Raw genomic sequence first — 20,765 nt, 5'->3', positions numbered from 1 at the left:
GAAATATTTTCCTTTTAAAATTGAAAGAGGGCCATCGTGTGGGCTTCCACACTGGCACTCAGGAGACCTGGATCCAATTCCCAATCCAATATATATTATTCTTTGGGATAGAAAAAGATTATTGCTGTCTAGTCTAGTGAACTGAAACTTTGTCAGTTAAACCAATGGTACAGCACATATATACTAGCTATGCCATCCTGCTTCATATTCACACGTCACCTATATGATTCAGTTGCCCAGCATTTTGGGTATTAATCCCATGGTTCCTAGTATAGCTCCCTACTACAGTTGTTTCACTGAGATTTTGAAAGGTGTTTGGTGAGCTCAGAAGAATTACGGGAAAGAATAAATTCTCAGGCTCTGAACACTCAATTATCAGTCCCTATTCGGGACTGAAGACATCTGCCAGAATTTCTGGAAAAGCAACTGCAAGGTGGTAGAGTGTGGGCTTCATCTCTGTGCAGGAAGCAAGGCCTACAGTTGATGGATTTTTTGCTTTAATTCCTCTTCCCCTGCAGAGACACTGTCTCTATACCATGCTTAATAATGATTACTGTGTGGCGTGATGCTTTTATTTTTGGATCATGACTACAGGCAACCGGGAGAGCGCTGTTCTCAGCGCCTAGTATGAACAGCTATGGCTGCCTAACTTCAGAAGGGGGAGACTTCTATACCTCTGTGGTAATTTAGTACCAACACTGCAGCACCAGGGCAAGAACAGAAAAGAGTGACTAGCTACTCTTAACAGTTATGGTTAAGTTTTGTTAAGTTATGGTTACAAAGTCCACATTAGGTACTGGTACCTACTGCTACACTTAACAAACAGAGATATGAACAATTAGAGACTGATGGAACCCAACGTGCCCGTTCTTAGTCTGTCCAGGAGCACATCAGCCTTAATGACAGTGATGGAGATCAACATAGCAGTTACAAACAAGGACCAAGCAAAGTGCATGATATGACTTTTCAATAGGGATTATTCCCAAATATTTATCTTAAATTATCTGTCCCCAGAGATTTTGAATGACCATGTATGTCAATTTTAATCAGCCATTGCAAAAATGATTGCCCGATGAATCAGTATCTCTCTGGGTTTGTTTAAACAAATTCTGCAAATGCATGATAATGGTGGACTCTGCCTTTGACAGATCTCCATCTTTATATCATTCTCCCAATCTCAATGACAGTTCAGCCAACTAATATAGTAATTATAAAAATCTGCCTGCTACATCTTGTATAACAGACAAAATCAAGAGTAAGGTATTCAATAAACAAGAGTGAGACAACGAAATAACCTATGCACAGCCACACAGAAAAGCTGTTGAACCTGGTGCTGTTACCTACATAGGCATCACCTGCAGTTTGTATGCTGCCACATAAGAAATGCCATGTGCACTTAATTTCAAAGTGATGGTGGGGAATTGGGAATGGATTCATGAACTAAACCCTACTTTTATTAGGAGATGTGCCAAATTGATGTTGGATTTCTCCTTGTGTATTAAAACTTTACTTTAATTAGTAACCTTATTCTCTTATTTTCATTGGTGGAGGTGATTTATGGAGAAGTGCTTAGTTGTATTGACGGGCAGTACTAATATGAAGTTCCTTTATGTGGCTTGCATGCCACTATTAAGTAGCTTCTTATAAACAGGATTACTTTTGTTTAGATACATAAAATGTATCTCCTGCTTTAGAAATGATTTGTATTAGTTTTGATAAGGGAGTATATGAAGAAGCGATCTGAGGTAGTATTATTAAATAACATGCCAGCTGTTAAGTTACACACACTTTTCATACAATTTCTTTATTAAAAGCAAAAGAGATCACAAGCCAGCTGCAATGGCACAACAAGCTAACATTTACAGTATAAAGAGCAAAAGTTGTCTAAGAGGCTACAATGCCTCATTTAGATTCCATGTAAAAGAATGCAGTATCTAGGGAATGGCAGTGAGCAAGCGGTAGAGCAGGAGGAAGTCCAATAGGTAATACTGTTCCGATTTAAACTGTGGAATGGGGGGGGAGGGGAGGGGAGGAGAAAGAGAAGAGAAATAGTGTTTTTTTTCTAATCTCTCTTTGAAAAACAAGCCCCACCTCTAAGCTAAATTCTGCCTTCTTGTAATACCAAAATTAAGTACTACTCTCAGAAGAGTATGCAGATGTTCAAAATATATCACATGCTCCACTGGGCTCCTCAGGCTTGCCTCTCTCTCAATGGGATTTAGATACACTTATGGGCAGTGCAGATTAGGCACATGCCTATGCCTTAGGTCCTAGCTTTTAAAGTCAGGTGATGTCAATCTCATCTTTAAAAAAAAAAGAAAAGAAAAATTAGGTTTCTTGTCCTGATTGTTCCCCCCCCCCCCCAAGATCTTTTTCACATGATCCAAGAAACTATGGCAGAAATCTCTGCTCAAATTTGCGGACAGCCTCCTCCAGAGGAAAGGGCAGCAGCCCGTCACCAGGAAAGCAGCAGCATGGCTCCCTTTCCACAATCAAAGCAGATCATGGCCTTCTGGATGCCTTACTGAGCTCTGAAGGATTGACTCCCCCTGGGTAAGGTTTGCCTGACATTTTTGGCTACATGGATCAGTTTGAGGGGAGAAGTGGTGGTCTCCTCCAAAGCATCATCTATTCATAGCACTAAAGTTAGCTGTCACTCTCAGTAGACTGCACAGACCTTAATCATCCTCCTTTCTTATGTGCTTTGATCAACATTAAAATAGTTAAAGTTAAAAAAAAAAATCTGTTGTTGGGCATCTGAATAATACCCTTTCGAGTTGACAACTCGTGTTTCAGTTTCTCTGCAAACATCACCATATTGTTTATTACTCTGTTCATGTATTTGGAATTTCTCTCCACAGCCATAAAGGGTAGAGGTGCTTTTTTTTTTTTTTTTTTTAAATAAACGAAAGATGAGATTCTGGAGAACAAGATGACAGCCTCAAACAAACAAAGTGCCTGATCATCAATTCAGCTCAATCTGGTCCAATTCAAGACCTGACACTTCTCTCTCAAAAGTGACCTTATTTGTTTGTCTTTAAACCTATATATGCAATCTGAACGTGCTGAGGAATACGTTTTCCTTGCTCTTCCTTTTCCTGGACTTGTGATTTGTGAGCCTTTCCTCTGGTAAGGATTCTGTCTATTTGCCTGGCACCTACTCTGGTATGTCCATACTACTGAAGCAGTCACTGAAGTGAAAAAACAAGAAATGAAAGATAAGGGACAGATTTGCTAATGCTATGTTAACACACCAAGGAATAAAATAAAAGTAACAATTAGAGTTCATTTTGAATTCCAGTGCTCTCTTGCAAGCAATTTTCTCCTTGGACCAGATATGATAAAGACTTATTAAAGCTAATATAACCCTTTTAAGAATAAAGGTGATTAGCTATGGTCAACTAGTGCAATAATAATGAGAATGAGAGGTGCCCATAACAGTTTATTACTTAGGGCAGACAATATAGGACCTTCAAATATCTAAGGAGTGTCCTCCATTCAGGGAAAGACTGATATGCTTGCATTGTGTTGTTTACACGGAAAACAGAGGACCACCTTCAGGAAGGAAAAAGTTGTGCGTGCTTCTGTGGGGATGGAGGAAGATATGTGTTGTTCCAAAATCTGATTGTAAGGCAAGAGGCCTTGCTTTGAGAGTTTTTCCTCCAGATACAAATCGCAAGGATGGAGAAGAATAGAGGGGTAAGATTAACTTACATTTCTGCTAGATTTAGAGAAATGTATAAAAACAACAGAGAATAGGCAATATTTTATCTAGTCCCATGGCCTGTGTCACTGGTGCATCATGTGGGCTCAATCAGCTGCTCTTCATGTAGCCAGCAACAGCAGCCAACGCAGTCAAAAGGGAAGGAGGTATGCAAGGGGGAGAAACACCACAGGAAGTAACGAGGAAACCAAATCAGATGGACTACAAGGGACTTGGCAGCTCAGTGGAGAGGTATGGGGAGAAACACTACTAGGGGAACCAGGAGATAGTTTGCCACATCTGTCCTCAGATGAAACTGTAAAAGAAGACCACCACCACCACCAAAAAACCTTTTGCAAACTTATAACAACGTTCATAAGAACTTAGGAAAAAACCTCAAAACCTGCAGAACCAGTAAATTTTACAATTAAAGAAATTACATATCTGCTACAGAGGATACCAAATCTCCAGAGTCCTTTATTTTCTAACTACCTCAACTATAATCTCTAGATCCTGGGATCCCAGTGTATTTAGCATTTCCTGGTCTGTCACCTCTTCTCACTTGTCTACCTAGTTCACAGAGTGGGTGTTTTCTTTCACATCCTCCTTGTCCTTCACCAACTCACTGTATGGTGCCAGAGTGATATCCAGAAGCCCACTGGGCTTGGTAGAGTCCTGAGAATTTGGCCCAGTTTGTCACTAAAAAGGTAATATTTCCTCCGAGTCAGACAGACTTCTTATTCTGAGCCTTGAGACTGGAGATCTTCCTGAAGCACTGATTGCTGCTCTAAGTGATGTATGTCCCCAGTAGCTGTTTGGACATACACTGAAGTACTGTGCATGGTAAAGCATAACTGGCACTAGGTCTTCCCCTCTCTGAATTGTGATAGTGCTTGGAGGTCCCAGCCCCATTGTGCTGGACAGTATACAAAAAAAAAAAAAAATTAAGATGGTCACTGCTCCAAACATTTTATAATTTCAATAGATGGCTGCCTGCACATCTGTTTCAGACCACTGGCACCATGTTCATAGGAAGGCCTCCTCCAAGATAAATATAAATAAGTAAGTTTGTGTCTCAAAGCAGCACACAAATGAGCTCAATTGTGTGCACAGTACTATTTGTACAGGTAAATGTCTTCCAGTCAACTTGATCCAGGTACAGTAGAATGCAGGAAGTAGATCAGATAGTTCATAGTCTATCTAAACAGTGACTGGTGTGATGGCAAAAGGAGGAATATTTTTTCTGCTAGGGCTATAGTGTACATGTGGTGTGTTGCAGTCATGCAAAGGTAAGACAAGCTATCTGCCGCATCTCTCTCATGCAGACAAGGCGCATGAGTATTTCACAAAGGGAAAGGGTGTGCTTTCATAGTGGATAATGACACCTCTAGCTGATTGAAGATTGTTCCTTCAGGCTCTGAATGAGTCCTGATCAGTCTTCCTCAGCCAGAAAGATGGTAGATATCACCATGAGGATTTGAGAGAAAGTTGAGAGCTTTGAATGAGCAAAAAAGTTGGAGGATCCCAGGGACTACAAAGGTGAACAAGGACTCTCCCATCGTGAATAGAGAGGGAAGGAAGCCGTGTTGGTGGTGGTATATTAATCAGGATGCTCATGGAAGTTTGCTGTGGTGTTCTACACCTCGCTCTACATTTTACCACAGCTCTGAAATTACAGTGTTGAGAAGGGCTGAACCTATTCAACTGTGTTATCTAGATAATCCTGATTTTGGAGACTGCCATTTCTCATCTCTTTTCAGTTCTAGAAAACTAACAAGATTACAGAGCATGATCTTTAGGTGTCTTGATATGTTGCCTTAGTCTTGATACCATTTTAATCATAGAGTAAATGATTGAATATGGCTTCATGCAACTTTAGAGAAGCAATGGCAAATCCCCCACCAAAAAATATTAATCCAATTTTTCTCTTTAGAAAAATTAAATGCGTCTTTTCTTGAAGATATTTAAGTTTTCTCCACTTTTGAAATGGGGAACTTTAAACTCAGTTTGAAATCATAAAAAGGAAGACTGCTTACTGGTAAAAATATTTCTCAATGGTAAACCTTGTTTTCAGGCTTAGTACAATGAGAAGTCAATACAAATGCATAGCTATTTTTCACTCTATGCAGTATTATAAAGATTCAGCAATAACCAAATCAATAGCACTTTTGGAAAGAAATCAATACAACTTTTTCTTCCTTGTAACCAAGTAATAACCAAACAATGGTGAATTTTCTTAATCCATCAGGAACCACCAGCAAGATCTTAGACTTTTTCTAAACAACTAGGTAGACTCTTATTCAAATGTTTAATATCTAGTTGTATAAACATGACTAGAAACTTCATTATTAATATTCTATGTCTATGGTATACTTTAGCCTACTAAAGGGAAAAGCAGGACTATCAAAAGTTAACTGTTCAGCTTCTGTTTTCATATCTGAATAATTCAGCTAAAAGGCTGTATAAATGGATTCAAAAACTGAGGTTAGCTCACAAAAAGAAGTCAACCTGATAATGAATGATATGTGGGGTGGAAAAATTAGTTTACTAAATTTTTAAAAGAATATAAATCAGAAGGGAAAGATTTTCCTATAAAAATGTTTTGTAAGCACAGGAAGTGTGTGTAGTAAAATATAAATACTGACAATATCCCTTTAAAATGAGATCAGAGAGTAATTGATACATAACTGGGATGGGAAACTAGGATAGCTCTATTTCTAAAACAAAATTCCATATCAGTTGCTTTCTGTACCTCCCATTTAAAAGGATATTCTTAAATATTCCTATTTTACCATACACATTTTATTTACAAGAACCTCTTTACGGTCAAATGGGATTATTTTAAATCTGGAAAACTCAACACCACCCTATCTTCTAATTAAGATGAAATTTCAGCCTTACTTTATTTTTGAACACTAGCCTTGATGTCAGCTCATCTCTGGAAACAGCTTGCATTAATTTGAGTCCTGCAGTCAGAAGATGCACAACGGCACAACACAGGTGGGTTCAAAGCTTCCCCCCACCCTTTTTTTTTTTAAATTAGCTACAGTATGAAGAGAATATATTTTTAAAAATTGATAGTCTAACTATGAAGTGATAAGTGCAGGGCCTAAACCTCTTGATTATGGCCCTTTTAAGAATTTTGAATATTCTACAAAGATTTGAACATGTAAGTTTGACTCTGACTTTACCTCCACACAGTCAAAGTTTTCATTAACTTTAGATGTATACTCGATGCGGAAAAGTGTTGACAGGTTACCAGCATTGTAGTATAAAAGGATCTTCAGACCCTTGTAACCGAAGGCAACTTCACTGGGGGAGGAAAAAAAAAAATAAAGCAATCAGGAACCCTAGACTCTACTAAACAATCATCACAGTAAACTGTAATCTGTATAAAGCTTTGAAATTCATGTCTACTTTCCAAGTTAAGTGTACAAACCTGCTCATATATGCAAAGAGAAATAGAATTGCCATATACTACATCAGAATATATACAATGAAGGTAACTCCTTACAATATTTTATCATGAATGTACCACTCATATTCCTTCATCTGTCATTATGAAACAAAGTGGTGAAGTGACTAGTTATCTGTGGAATTTGTCATAAAGGAATAAAGACAACTCATAAAAAGAGTCTTAGACCACGCACACATCCCCGACCTTAAAGGACAATGTATACATGCGTAAAACAACGTCTATTTCAAAAGTCAAGAAGTTAGGAGACATGATACAAATATGCATTCCATTTATTTTATAAGATCTTTTAGAAATAATTTTTAAATCAATCACTTGTAATTTGACCTTTTAATACAGACAGATACTGAGGCAGATTGCATTTACTGGGATCCTTGTTTCAGAATGTGGATTTTATATTCAGGTAGACTACTGCAAATGACACTTGCATATTTAAAAAAAAAAAATTTATAGCAACCTCAAGTAAGCTCTCTTTTGGTTGATGGTTCTGATGAAACATACCAGACTTAGGACAGAACTGAAGGAAATGCAGGGAAGTCTAATATTGAAAACAGAAATGGGGTTATATGAAGGGGTGGGGAAGAAGCAAAGATGTTTTTGAGCCTTCTACTACCTATTCAAGGAATAGAACATACCCAGAAGACCATTGACACAAGGTCTATGAGAATTTCTATTCATGAATAGAGAAATACACTTTATTTCTGGAAAATAGTTCTACTTACAGTGGCACAAGTGTTACCGGGTTACTTACAAACCAATATTGACACTTTTTATTTTCCCACGTTTATTTAGGAAAAAAAAGTGACATTTCATTCATATTTTCCCTGAAAGGTAACAGGCCTTCAAAATTGATAGCAGCAGTTTTGGAAATAATATTACTAGCACAAGGGAATCACTTTAAATGGACAGATTGGGAAAATTCTCATAAAAGCATTGAGAAGTGAGATTGTTAGTAATAAACTGAAATAGTTAATAGTTGTAAAGTTGATAACTTATTATGGTTGGTTAATGTATAGAGACCATTTCAAAATCTGATCTTTTTAAGGATGCTCTTTAAGGAATCTCAGAAATTAGAAAAGAAAAAATCCCTACTACATCTAGTACTCCACTATGTCAACACAGGATTATTACACATAATACATTTTTATTTATAATGGACAGACTGGTAATCAGTACTGTATTAAAAATAATGAGTGAAATCCTGCCCTATTGAAGTAAATGACAAAACTCCTGTTGACCCTTTTGGGGCTAAAAATTCATCCATAATGCAGAAGCTTTTTTATTTTTAAACTTAAATATACAGACACGCATTAGGACACAGACTACGGTTTCTATATTTTGTCTAGGTACAAGTTTACATACAGTAGATTCCACTTAATAGCAACCTAGATATTTACACCTTCTGGTTAATAGCAACATTTTGCCAGAAACCAATCCCATCCCACTGACTAATGTTAATGGGATTTGAATATTGGCAATGGTATGCCACTTATTAAAACAATATTTTTGGAAGAAAGGCCCAAGTTGCAGGCAGGTTTGCAAAAGTGAAGCCAGGGAAGGAAGTGCTGGGACACGCCTTCCTGGTTTGCAACCCCACTAATCTGGTTGAAGCCGGTGCTCAGCCTGTCCCACTGGTTTCCTTCTGGGACAGCAATCTTGCAAAATCTGCCTGCACATAGGGACTGCAGAGGAGGTAAGCGACTGCAGGCTGAGAGGGGAGGCTATGGGCAGGGCAGTAGCAGGGAGGAGAGGCTACAGCCCAGATACCAGAGCTGCATAGTACCTCTCCCCATGCTCTTTGGGCTGTACCCTGCCTGGGGACTGCACCCCGGGAAGAAAGCACTGGGACTTTTTGAGCCCTGACCCCTGGAATGCAAGGAGAAGTACCGTGTGGCTCCATGTCCCCCCCAGAACCCTCACAGATAGCCCAGACATCTGAGCCCCACATCCCACAGGCAGGTTTTTCAGGACTGCAGCCAGGGAAGCCACATCCCAGTGCTTCCTTCTCTGACTGCAGCCTCACAAACCTGCCTTCCACTTATCAGCAATTAACAGATAATGGCAATTTTTTTCTAGCAACCCAGCAGTAGCTTATAAGGGGAATCTACTGTATCTGAGAAAATACTCTCCTTAATTTCAACAGTCATGTGTTAAAAGGAGGGATCTGGATTGAAACTAAAACCTAGTGTGTACAGATGTGATTTTAAAAAAAAAAAACTGATTAAGAAACTAAAATGTAGTTAGCTAGCAGTGGTCCACAAGTATCTATATGAGTTTGGCACACTAATGTGAAAGTTACCTAATAGGATTTGGAACTGTTCCATGAACAGAATTCCCTTTGAAGTAAATGGCAATTTTGATTACAGAATCAGACCCAGCATTCAACAATCTGACAATTTTTACAAAAAAAAAAAAAAAGTGACTACAGTCCCAAACCGTCAGATGACCATTGAGGTACCTTTCTTACCACATGTTCATTAAGACATTTAAGTATTTTCTTGTATGATTTTAAAAACCGATTTAAAAACAAAATACATTTCCTATTTTCTAAAACTAGAACAAAAGTGACCTCTTCCTTCAAGCTCTATTCATTTGTCCTGACATTTGATTAGATAACTTACTCATCCCCAAACACTTGATGGCTGTACTCAGGATTAAATGTTGTGCTGTCATCTTCCAGATCTTCAGGAAAACGAACTGAAAAGAAAATGGGCATAATTTTACTATAAGCAACAAGCAACTGTGATTTGGCAATTTTTTTTGCAATTTATTTTAAAATACTGTAGATGCCACACCAGTTTAACACCCATTTTCTCATTGTGGTCAGACAACTTTATTTGCCCTTGTGATCAAGAAAAAATTTAACAGTTCTGAGAACTCTTTGTGGTTCTGTTCATAATTTAAAAATATCTACAGGCAGGGTAGATTAAAATTTATAATCCCTATTTCATGATGAGATACATTATAGCTGGGAGTGGAATAGATCCAGACAAGGAGAAATCTGGAGATAAATGTGAAGAGAGAGGGACAGGCAGTAGAAACAAAAATTAAACTGTTTGAGCAGCATATTTCAGGAGTGTTGAGGTCTTTCTGAGTGTAGTCTTCACTGATTTGAGATCTACCATACCATTCTCTCACTAGAAGGGAAAAATCTATAAAGGCAGCACGCCGTAAGAGAGACCCAGTTTGGGAATATTTTAACAAAGTTCCTCTACCTGTGGGTAAGACAGCCATGCGTGCAAAATGCAAACAGTGCAACAAAGAAATGCAAGGCCTGGTTGCCCACATGAAACAAACGTCATGAGAAGTGTTCCTTCTCAGGAGGAAGCTGTGTTGAAGATGATGAAAGGAACATGTCTTAACATACAGGATCTTCAGGTTGGTAAACTTTTTTATTTCATACTTCTTTCTTAAGGACTGCCTGTCTTCCTTCTGGACTATTCTTGAATTCTCACGTTTGAGAAAAAAAAAATATAGTTTTTATTCTATGGTACTATCATTTTAAATGCAGTTAAAATAAATAGCTGAAAGAGACATATCTTCCTTTTACAATTTCACCTTTGAAGTAGTACTGAGCATCAGTGAATGCAATGAGCAATACTAAATGAGCAGTGTAATTTATTTTGTTTAGGAGAATCCATCCTCAACATACAGGATTCTGATGACTATCCACCTTCAAGATCACTATCATTTTCTATAGTTTCAGTTATCTGCCAATTATAGTGTTTCAGTCACATCATTTATGTCACATAGCCACAGTATATCACCTGTAGCAAAAAGGAAAAAAAATCTCCATCATCCAGAAACAACCATAGATAAGTTTGTGATAAGAACCAGCCGATTGCCCAGTTTGTTTATGCAAACTCTCCTTTCTGTATGAGTGAGAACCTACACGTCATTAACATGGTTCAGTCATTAAGACCAGGATACAGTCCACACACCAGAGCAGATGGCGCAGGCAAATTGCTGGATAATGTGTATGAAAAAGAAATTTGGCAGTGTACAAAAGGTCTAGAGGGTGAAATTGTTAACCCGAGTCTTGATGGGTGGAGCAATGTTCACAATGATCCTGTTGTACGAGCTTGTGTGGCAACAGAAGAAGGGAATGTCTTCCTTACAGAAACAACTGATACATCAGGAAATGCAGACAGCAGAATACTTACAAGTAGCAGCAGTAAAAGCTATAACAAACTGTTTGGGAAAAAAATTCAAATATTTAGTACACAGCTTTGTCACAGACAATGCTGCAAATGTATCCAAGATGAGAAGAAATTTAGAAGAGAGTCCCAAGCTAACATATAGTTGCAGTGCTCACTTGATGCCCCTCCTACCCAAAGACTTCAGTGTTCCAGAAATAAAGGCTAATGTTGTTGAAATTGCAAAGTGGTTGTTTTGGAATTATTTTGCAGCAGCTGCTCTGAAAAAACTGGGAGGAACAAAGCTAACTCTCCCACAAGACGTGCAAAACTCAGTAATGGACTGTTTTCAGCACTATACCAAGAATTGGCCTAATCTGATGACGGTTTGTGAAGAAAATCGTGACAAAATAGAGGGCACTGTCACAGGCAAAGTTCTCAACATTGGTCTTCAGAGAAATGTTGAACACATACTGAGTAACCTGAAGCCTATTTCTGTAGCCTTGAACAAAATGCAGGGAAATTGCTGATGCTGTTGAAATTTGGAAGGAACTGAGTGAGATCTTAAAAAGAGAAATATGCAACGATAGTTAAATTATAAGCATTAAAAAAAGAGAATGGGACAAGCACCATCTCTAGCTCATTTTCTTGCAAATATTCTCAATAATAGATACTAGGGTCAAATCTTAACTGCTGAAGAAGAGGAGTTGGCGGTTATGACATGGACATCCAGCAATCATCCCTCCATAATGCCAACTATAATAAACTTCAGAGCTGAGGATGAACCATTCAAGAAATATATGTTTGCTGATGATGTTTTAAAGAAACAGTGACCTAGTGGAAGTCACTTAAGCACTTGGATTCAGAGACTGTTGAAGTGATAATCTCACTTTTAAACAGCAGTAGCTTCTTCTGCCAGTATAGAAAGAACATTTCCTTCCTTTGGACTAATTCATTCCAAACTGAAAAATCGTTTGGGACCTGAAAAAGCAGGAAAGCTTGTTTTTCTTTCCCAGATTATGAACAAAAAGGAAAATGAAGGTGAAACCTGAGTTAGCTGCAGAAGCCAGTATTTTAAGTTTCTCATGTTGACCTGGCTGACATAGCCAATTTTTTTTTTTAAATATGTCATTTAATTATTTTAGTTAAACAATTTTAACAAAAACAAACCTGATTTTAAAAAACTTGAATGTTTAACCAAATTCAAAATCATATGCTTGTTTTGTTAAACTATTATATGTTTTAAGTGTCTGCCTGGTGATGTTCTTATCCTAATACAGCATGGCAAGAAAATCCTCCAAACATTAATGATTAACCTGCTGAATTGGAAATGGTTCACCTCCCCATGGACTTCATAAATATCTGCTTCAATTACCTTTGGTAAATGAAATAACCAAACAATCATTCATTTTCCAACATAGCTGTAAAATTAAAAATTTTCAAAATAAATCACTTAAAAATGTATAGTGTGTGCCTTCTAAAAATGAAGGTTACATCTCTGAGCTGTGAAGAATATGTATTAACGTTATAACAACCAACAAGAATGCACTTTTATCTAGAAATCTATGATTAAATCGAGTCTTCCTGACTAGTGATTTAAATCAAATCCACCCTGTCTACAGGCAAACTGTAACACCATTAAAACTGGAAAGAATAAGTTAGTGTACACAACCATTTGTTTGTAGTATATTTTCATAAGGGCAATATTCAGATGATTTTTTCATCTAGTGGTAGTTCTAGAATGCCAGTAAACCTTGCTAATGCTATACTAACAATTACCCAGGAGGCCTGCTATTCACTGATTTCCCATCCCCCAACAATTAGCAAGCAAAGACAATACAAAACAAGGACACCACATTAAAATACGAACAATGCACATTTTGTATCAATTGTAGTTTAGTTGTATTTATGCTTCATACTGTCCATGAGAAAAGAAATCTTTGCACTGTGAATTTTCACTACATCTGCTTTTACATTTTTATTAAGAGCAGCACATCACTCCTTTGCATAGATAAGTTTTGCAGGTCACCAACGTTCTATAATATGAAAGTACACACAATCAAAATTATACCTCTAGGTTTTTACTGTACTTTCAGAACATTTGGTTAAGTGACAAAGTTTCATTTTCATCCGTTTATAGTGTTATGCATTCAAAATAAACCTGTTATTTAAAATGTTTAACAAATTGAGATCTCTATTGAGAAATTGATATATTTTCAAACTTATGTATTTAATCATTACAATAGAACATCACTGTGGTCACTATATAAAATTACAGACTGAGGCAATCCCATAGAAGCCAAATCAATCTACCCATCTCTTTGCACATATAAGCATATATGTAACATTGCTCCCCCACTCTGTCAGTCTTCTCTGTACTTGTGAATAAGCAAAATATACAGTCAGTTGCAGGTGATTCTAATAATGCAGCAAGGAGTAGAGAGATCCTGTTATGTGCTAGGTCTAATGCTTCTATCACTTAATGACATCAAAACCAGAACACACATGCAAGCAAAAAAAATTGCACCAGTCCTGAGACTATTTTATCTGATTACACTGACTTTGTTAATCTCAATAAACAGGTTACTTATTTATTTTTCAGCAATATAAAAATATTCACCACAGATGCATCTACACAAATGCAATAGCTTACTAAAGCTATGTTTTATTCACATTGTGGACTAATGGCAGTTACTCTATAGTTAAGGTTACAACAGTGTTTCCGTCATAAGTCTGCTTCGCCTTAATATCAGTAGGCGAAGTCTAAAACTGAGGTAGAATTTTTCTGGAAAATTGTGAAAGATTAGGATAAGGGACTTCTGATTTTCAACACCTCACAAACAATAGTCTTTTCAGATTTCTAGAAGTCAATACATTTGCATCATTTTGTAGTGCACACACACAAAAAATTTAATCCTCTGGACTCCTTCAGCTAAAATAGAGTGCACAGGATCAATGTTCAGTTTTATTAAGTGAAATATTAAGTTCAGTTATTTTTTTAGAAATATGCTGTGAATTGCCAGCTCTTGCTAGCTTAATGTAACTTCTTGGGAGTAAGCAGAATCCCAGGACTTCCTTTAATTCTAAATTGTAGTCTAGTCCTTTCCCCTGCAGAAATAAAACTTGAAATGTAATTTGATTTCAGGGACAATTTCAATGAAAAAAATACACACACACACACACACACACACACACACCCCGCCAGCCGAGGCCGACTAGCCCCTAGAGTAATGGCATGATCTCAGATATGGAAAATGGTAAGATGGGTCCCTGACCTCCCCCATAACAGCAAATGATCCCTCCCAACCATGTCCCATCACTTTACTGCCCCCTTTTTAGACATTTAACAATATCTTCTATGATGGAAAAACATGTAATAGGGTATAATGTAAAAAACTAGCAATTGCAGAAGTCATTGTAAAAATAAGTTTATATCCAGTGTGTTAAAATATATACTTGTACAGTAACATATGATAAAGATGTAACTGATGGGAAAAAAGTTCTTGCCTCAATTTCTGATTCCTGTGACTTTCATGGAAGTTCTTGCCTACATTTCTGAAAATTCTACAAGTATCTACTACATCCACATTTAAAAAAAAAAAAAATCAGTTAAATGAAGTTTTGTAAAGATATAAAGTGTGCAGTAATATATGCATTACAATGGCAGTTTGCCTATACCCTTAATTAAGGGGAGGCCATTCAAGACACTATAAATTGTGTATTCATTATCATACACTAATCAAATACACATTTAGTGTTTACACATGTATGCAATGTTGCAGAGTTAAGCTTATTATTGGAACCTTCATTTTTGCATTTCCTGCCTGCTGTCAAATATTTAACTTTATAGGTGCTTTAATGCATCCTTCCACATTTAAAATGAGAAAATTAAGGGGTAAACAAAGATATTTTCACATAAGACTAGAAAGCAACAGTACAAGAAAGAAATGCAAACGAGGAGTTTCCAGATGGAGAAAACCGTCCCTGCACCTACGATAGCAAAAAGGGACAGAATCCATTGCTAGATTCAGAAAGCAGAATTTAAACTTGCCTGAGGCAAGCCCATAGAGAGTTTTAATAAGACAAAGCACTTTTGAAATGAGTGAGGGTCCATAAAAGGTGATGTACTCATACTTCTTTGTACACATGCAGGAAAAACAAACTACATTTTCGAGGAGGAGGGAGACGCTGCAAAGACATGCAAGAAATAGAAGTGGTTGATCCTGAGGATCCTCTTCAGTCTCAAGTTGGAAGAGGAGAATAAAACAGAAAAGGAAGACTAGAATATGGAGATATTAATTAATTTTAGGGGGACGATTTGAGATTTTTTAATATTAATGTAATTGCTCATTTAATTGGTAGTCAAAATTCAAATACACCCCATTATTTCCATCCCTTTTGAAAAATGTAGGAGGAAATGACAGATTGTCTCAAAACACAAAAGTGAAAATGAAGTCCCTGTAAAACGTGACATTTTCAAGAAAGTATATGTAAAACAATACTTTTTTAATCTGAGGAAAATGATTTTACAAATCCAATATTTAAAGCTTTAAACTACTTCAATTAGAACAAAATTTTGGCTTACAAGTTTTTAAATTGAGTTTATATTATGAATTTTAATTATAGACCAAGTCAACTTATTAAATGCTCATCTTCTCCAAAATAGAGAGAGAATGAACGTTTCCTTATTGTTTAATTTTTCTACTTTAGAGTAAGCGTACTCTTTTCTTTCCCACTAACCTGGAGTATAACACATACTCTTGGTCCTCAAAGCAATACTCTTCTACCCTGAAAGTCAAACACTAGTTTGATATTAGCTTTCTTTCAGTATTCTGAAGATTGCTGCTGCTCTCTCTTCCAAACTTAGGCCCCACTCTTATTACCTTTCAACTATGCAATTCGGTCATATCAGAGGAACACACCCCTGCAGGTGGAAAAATTTAAAGTTACAAAGATATGGTTTATTCTTCTCCTATTGCAAAACCTTTTTTTTTTTTTTGACACTGATAGGCTTGTTTAAGTTAAATTATGTTGCATCCACATCAAGCAGAGTTCTAAAGTTCTTTTTTGCATTTCAGATGTTGTTTAGGTAAATTCACTACGATGAAACTCAGAATTGCAGATATTTTCATTCAGATTTCCCCTCCCCCCAAAAGTTCTCATTAAAAACTCAAACCATTGAGAAAGTCAATGAAAATGAGAGATATTTCTGGAGTATTTTCTTTCAGACCACCACCAGGATTTCATACTATTTTACTAAGTAGCAAGAACAAAAGATTCCTTTTCTGGAAAGAGTAATTTAAAGAATTAATGGATAGTATAAAATTAATGCATAATTGGATAATTTGATATTGATTGGATATTTGTGCAACTGAAAAGAAATACAGTTGAGTAATGCTAATTTTTTCACTAAATCCACTGAGAGGCCAAAGGTACCCTCAAGAGAGCTGAATACCAAAGACATGGAAGGAAAGGAAGAACAGAACTGCTATGCCCCTTCCCTCCCAGTATTATCAGCATGTACTGAATGCCACATAAAAATAAGGGATGGGGCAATTTCAGCATATCACTAATTTTAACGTAGGTTTACTAAAGTGCTGAAACCAACTAAAGGATCATTCAACACACATTATGGGGAGGTGGGACTGACTTTATTTGCATGAGTCCTTCAATGACTATTTCTATACCTGTGTACTTTATCTCCACTGAGCCCAGGGGACTACACATTGTTAAACTACACTTATATTGACACTTCATGAAGTGTATAGTGAATAGAAGAAAGTGAACAAACTTTTAATAGACAAACTTTAAATATCAAACAACGGTTCTAAAATACTTGGTAACATATTGCAGTATCAAATGCAAAGACTTGAAAACAAAATTACCTAATTTCAGTTGAATTGCTTCATTTGTATTACACTTGAACTCAGCCAACTTCTTCTCCATAGCACTGAGCCCTGGAAAAAAAGTTTATGCAAATCATTATTTAAACTACATACTGCCACAATCCAAGGGAACATGTTTAAAACAATAAGTTTCTCATTTAAACTTTACAGAAGTAAAGAAATAAATACACATCAAAAACACTTCAATTTGTCTCTTTACAGATATGGATTCTCATTTTTAAACAGGACCCTTTAGAGATGTAACTAAATGTTATGTAAATCTACAATATACAGAGAGTAATTACACACAGAATTACTCTGTGCATCAGAGTGGCAAGAACCATTTAGAGGGTACAGAAATACCCTAGTTCATATTTTTTGAATAAAGGGCTACCATTTTTTACAATTAAAAAAAAATACAGTCCTCTTAGTAATGCAAAAAAGTCAGCTAAAATATTCCTGGTTTTGGGGTATTTTTTTTTAAACAATAAAGAGAACTGACATTTTGTAAAAATTAAAAAAAAAAATGTCTTGGCAAAGAACTTGTATTTTAAATTTCAGCCAGTAGTAAATATGCTACTGGCTGAAATTTAAAATACTGTGCTAGTTCTTTGCCAAGAATTATTTTTCCAAAATGTCAGTTCATTTTGGAACACTGATGTTACAAATAGAAATATTGTAAAGATTGTAAAGAGTTGCATCAGCGGATACCAAAAAGTATGAAACTTCACATTAAACAGGAACTACTAGCAGCTATGCATTATTTTTTGTTACATTTGTTTTTTATTTAAAAGTTGAGCTGCTAAGGAAGAAAAAAATATTTATATTATGTAGCACTAGAAGCTCCAACCAGGATTAGGGCCTGATTATGCTAGGTGCTAAACAAGTACATACGAAAATACGATCCATGATTCTTCAGGTTGACTGAGAAAGTACAGGTTTCTTCCTGCTTATTTTTTGCTTTAGTAATTCAGGTCTAGTCTGCATTATTTTTCCAGGAAGACTAGAAATTAACATAAGTACCAAAAATGTGACACTTAAGCAACAGAGTGGTGAGATTTTTAATCAGACTGTTTAAAGATGTATTTTGTTGTACTGTTAACACCTTTTTAAACTCAACTGTCTTATAAACCTGCAAGGAAAGATGCATGTTAAATATTCAGATGAGTTTATTTTTTAAGTTGCTGGTGTTCCTTTAATAAAATTACATCCTTTGTACCTAGCAACACCTGTATTCTTACATCAGTTTTTGGACGGTTTACGTGTATTTGTATTAATTAGGCTTGGTCTATGCTTAAAATTTAGGTTGACATAGCTAAGTCACTTAGGAGGTGAAAATCCACACTCCTGGGCGAGGGAGGTATGCTGACATACCCTGCCACCATCCACTGAAAAAATGTGTCTATTGGACAAATTGTAGGTAAAAGCTGTCTGGCCTCCATTCTTTAGGTAAGCACAAAAGCCTCATACAGAGAATAGCTAAACTAACAGTTTTTAAGAGTACTATACTGTAGTAAAAGTGGTTTCAAATGCTAATTTACACCAGCTGTATATACTTATTTAAATGCACATAACTATGAATCAAGAAATATCAGACATGGCTTTGTGGCATGATGTTGAATCAATACTTTCCTGTAGGTTCCTTTGAATTTCTCTCAAGTTTCTGTTTCAGACTGGATTTGATGCATTTTATGAAATAGGAGTAGGATAATAGTAAAAGAATACTGAAGCATTGACATGAATCTTATTTTATATAAATAAATCAGTAACTGCATAAGCCAAAAATCTTTAAAATTTAGTTAGTAATCAACAATTATTTGAAACAAAAGACCAAAACATGAAAGGCATGTGCCCTGGGAAGAGAAAACTACGCCACTAAGGGGGATTTCTCATGGACTATTGATTACACCAAAGGCTTAAAAAGTGTGTTTTAGCACCTGGGCTTTATTACACTGGGAAGCAGTCACTCAAAGAGATTGGGGGTAGGGTGGGTAACCAGTTGAATATGACGGGTTTCAGAGTAGCAGCTGTGTTAGTCTGTATTCGCAAAAAGAAAAGGAGTACTAGTGGCACCTTAGAGACTAACAAATTTATTTGAGCATAAGCTTTCGTGAGCTACAGCTCACTTCATCTACTGTATTTTCCACTGAATGCATCTGATGAAGTGAGCTGTAGTTCACGAAAGCTTATGCTCAAATAAACTTGTTAGTCTCTAAGGTGCCACTAGTACTCCTTTTCTTCAGTTGAATACGAGCTCCCAGTACAACGCTGTGGCCAAAAGGGCTAATGTGATCTTTGGATACATGAACGAGGGAATCTTAAGGAGCAAGAGGTTATTTTACCTCTATATTTGGTACTGGTGCAACCATAGTTGGAATACTGTGTCCATTTCTGGTGTCCACAAGTCAAGAAGGTTGATAAACTGAAGAGGGTTCAGAGAAGAGCCAAGAGCCAAGCAGAAGTGCTCAAACATTTTAATGGGGTCGCCAGTAGGCTTGCTGGGGCCCAGGACCAAAGCCAAAGCCCAAGGGTGGTGGGGCTAAGGTTACAGGCCCCCTGCCTGGGGCTGGAGCCCTTGGGCTTGGACCCCACCCGGGGCAGCAGGGCTTGGGCGGGCTCAGATTTCAGTTCCCCCTCCTGGGGCCCTCTAGTAATTTTTGTTGTCAGAAGAGGGTTGTGGTGCAATGAAGTTTGAGAACCCCTGGATTAAAGGATTACGCAACATGTTTTATAGTGACAGACTCAAGGAGCTCAGTCTATTTAGCTAAACAAAGAGAAAATGGAGGGGTGACTTGATTACAATTTGTAAGTACCCACAGGAACAAATATTTGATGATGGGCTCTTCAATTTCGCAGAGAAGGGTATAACATGATCTGCCGGGTGGAAGCCGTAGATAGATAAATTCAGACTGGAAATAAGACATTAATTTTTATCACTGAAGGTACTTAATCACTGGAACAATTTACCAAGGGTCATGGTGGAGTCTCCATCACTGGCAATTTTAAAATCAAGATTGGATATTTTTCTGAAAGCTATCTCTAGGAATTATTTGGAGGAAGTACTATGACCTGTGTTACACAGGAGGTCAGACTACATGATCACAGTGGTCCCTTCTGGCATCAGAATCTATGACTTCAGTAACTCTGCCAGAGGTTATGGGTCTATTACAGGAGCAGGTGGGTGAGGTTATTTGGCCTGCAATGTGTAGGTGGTCAGACTAGATCAGTGGTCCTCAACCTATGGCCCAATCAGCACATAGTTGCGGTCCACGTGACATCCTCAGGGCCATACAGGTAGCACTGGATACAGCCAACAATGGTAAATAGGTTGAGAACCATTGGACTAGATGATCATGGTGGTCTCTTCTGGCCATAAAGGCTACGAGTTATAAATTTCAGAACCTAATGCTATTGTTATGAGATAGGAGGAAGAAAAGCCACCCACTAGTTTTTAAGTCTGTGCATCACATTGCACTAGTGTTAATAAAATGACCCAATATTACAGAGACAGAGGATATGAACCTCTCCGGGTGGACTGATTTAAAATCACCAATTTTAAAATCACA

At 37.0% G+C, this 20,765-nt stretch overlaps 1 protein-coding gene across 2 annotated transcripts in view; it reads right to left on the bottom strand.

The window, feature by feature from the left end:
* HAT1 (histone acetyltransferase 1) overlaps positions 1-20,765 on the bottom strand; it is a 48,290-nt gene that overhangs the window by 24,649 nt on the left and 2,876 nt on the right. The window contains exons 2-5 of one of the 2 annotated variants that reach the window (XM_043505284.1): positions 17,200-17,271; positions 9,800-9,875; positions 7,636-7,716; positions 6,895-7,015 (exon numbers count right to left, since the gene is read on the bottom strand). In XM_043505284.1, coding sequence (XP_043361219.1) covers positions 6,895-7,015; positions 7,636-7,716; positions 9,800-9,875; positions 17,200-17,271 — 350 coding nt within the window. The remainder of the gene's footprint in view (positions 1-6,894; positions 7,016-7,635; positions 7,717-9,799; positions 9,876-17,199; positions 17,272-20,765) is intronic. The other variant, XM_038422746.2, reaches the window with a different exon arrangement.

Source organism: Dermochelys coriacea, chromosome 11 (assembly GCF_009764565.3).
Source record: "Dermochelys coriacea isolate rDerCor1 chromosome 11, rDerCor1.pri.v4, whole genome shotgun sequence".
NCBI lineage: Eukaryota > Metazoa > Chordata > Testudines > Dermochelyidae > Dermochelys > Dermochelys coriacea.
This window is presented reverse-complemented; position numbering and strand designations above follow the sequence as displayed.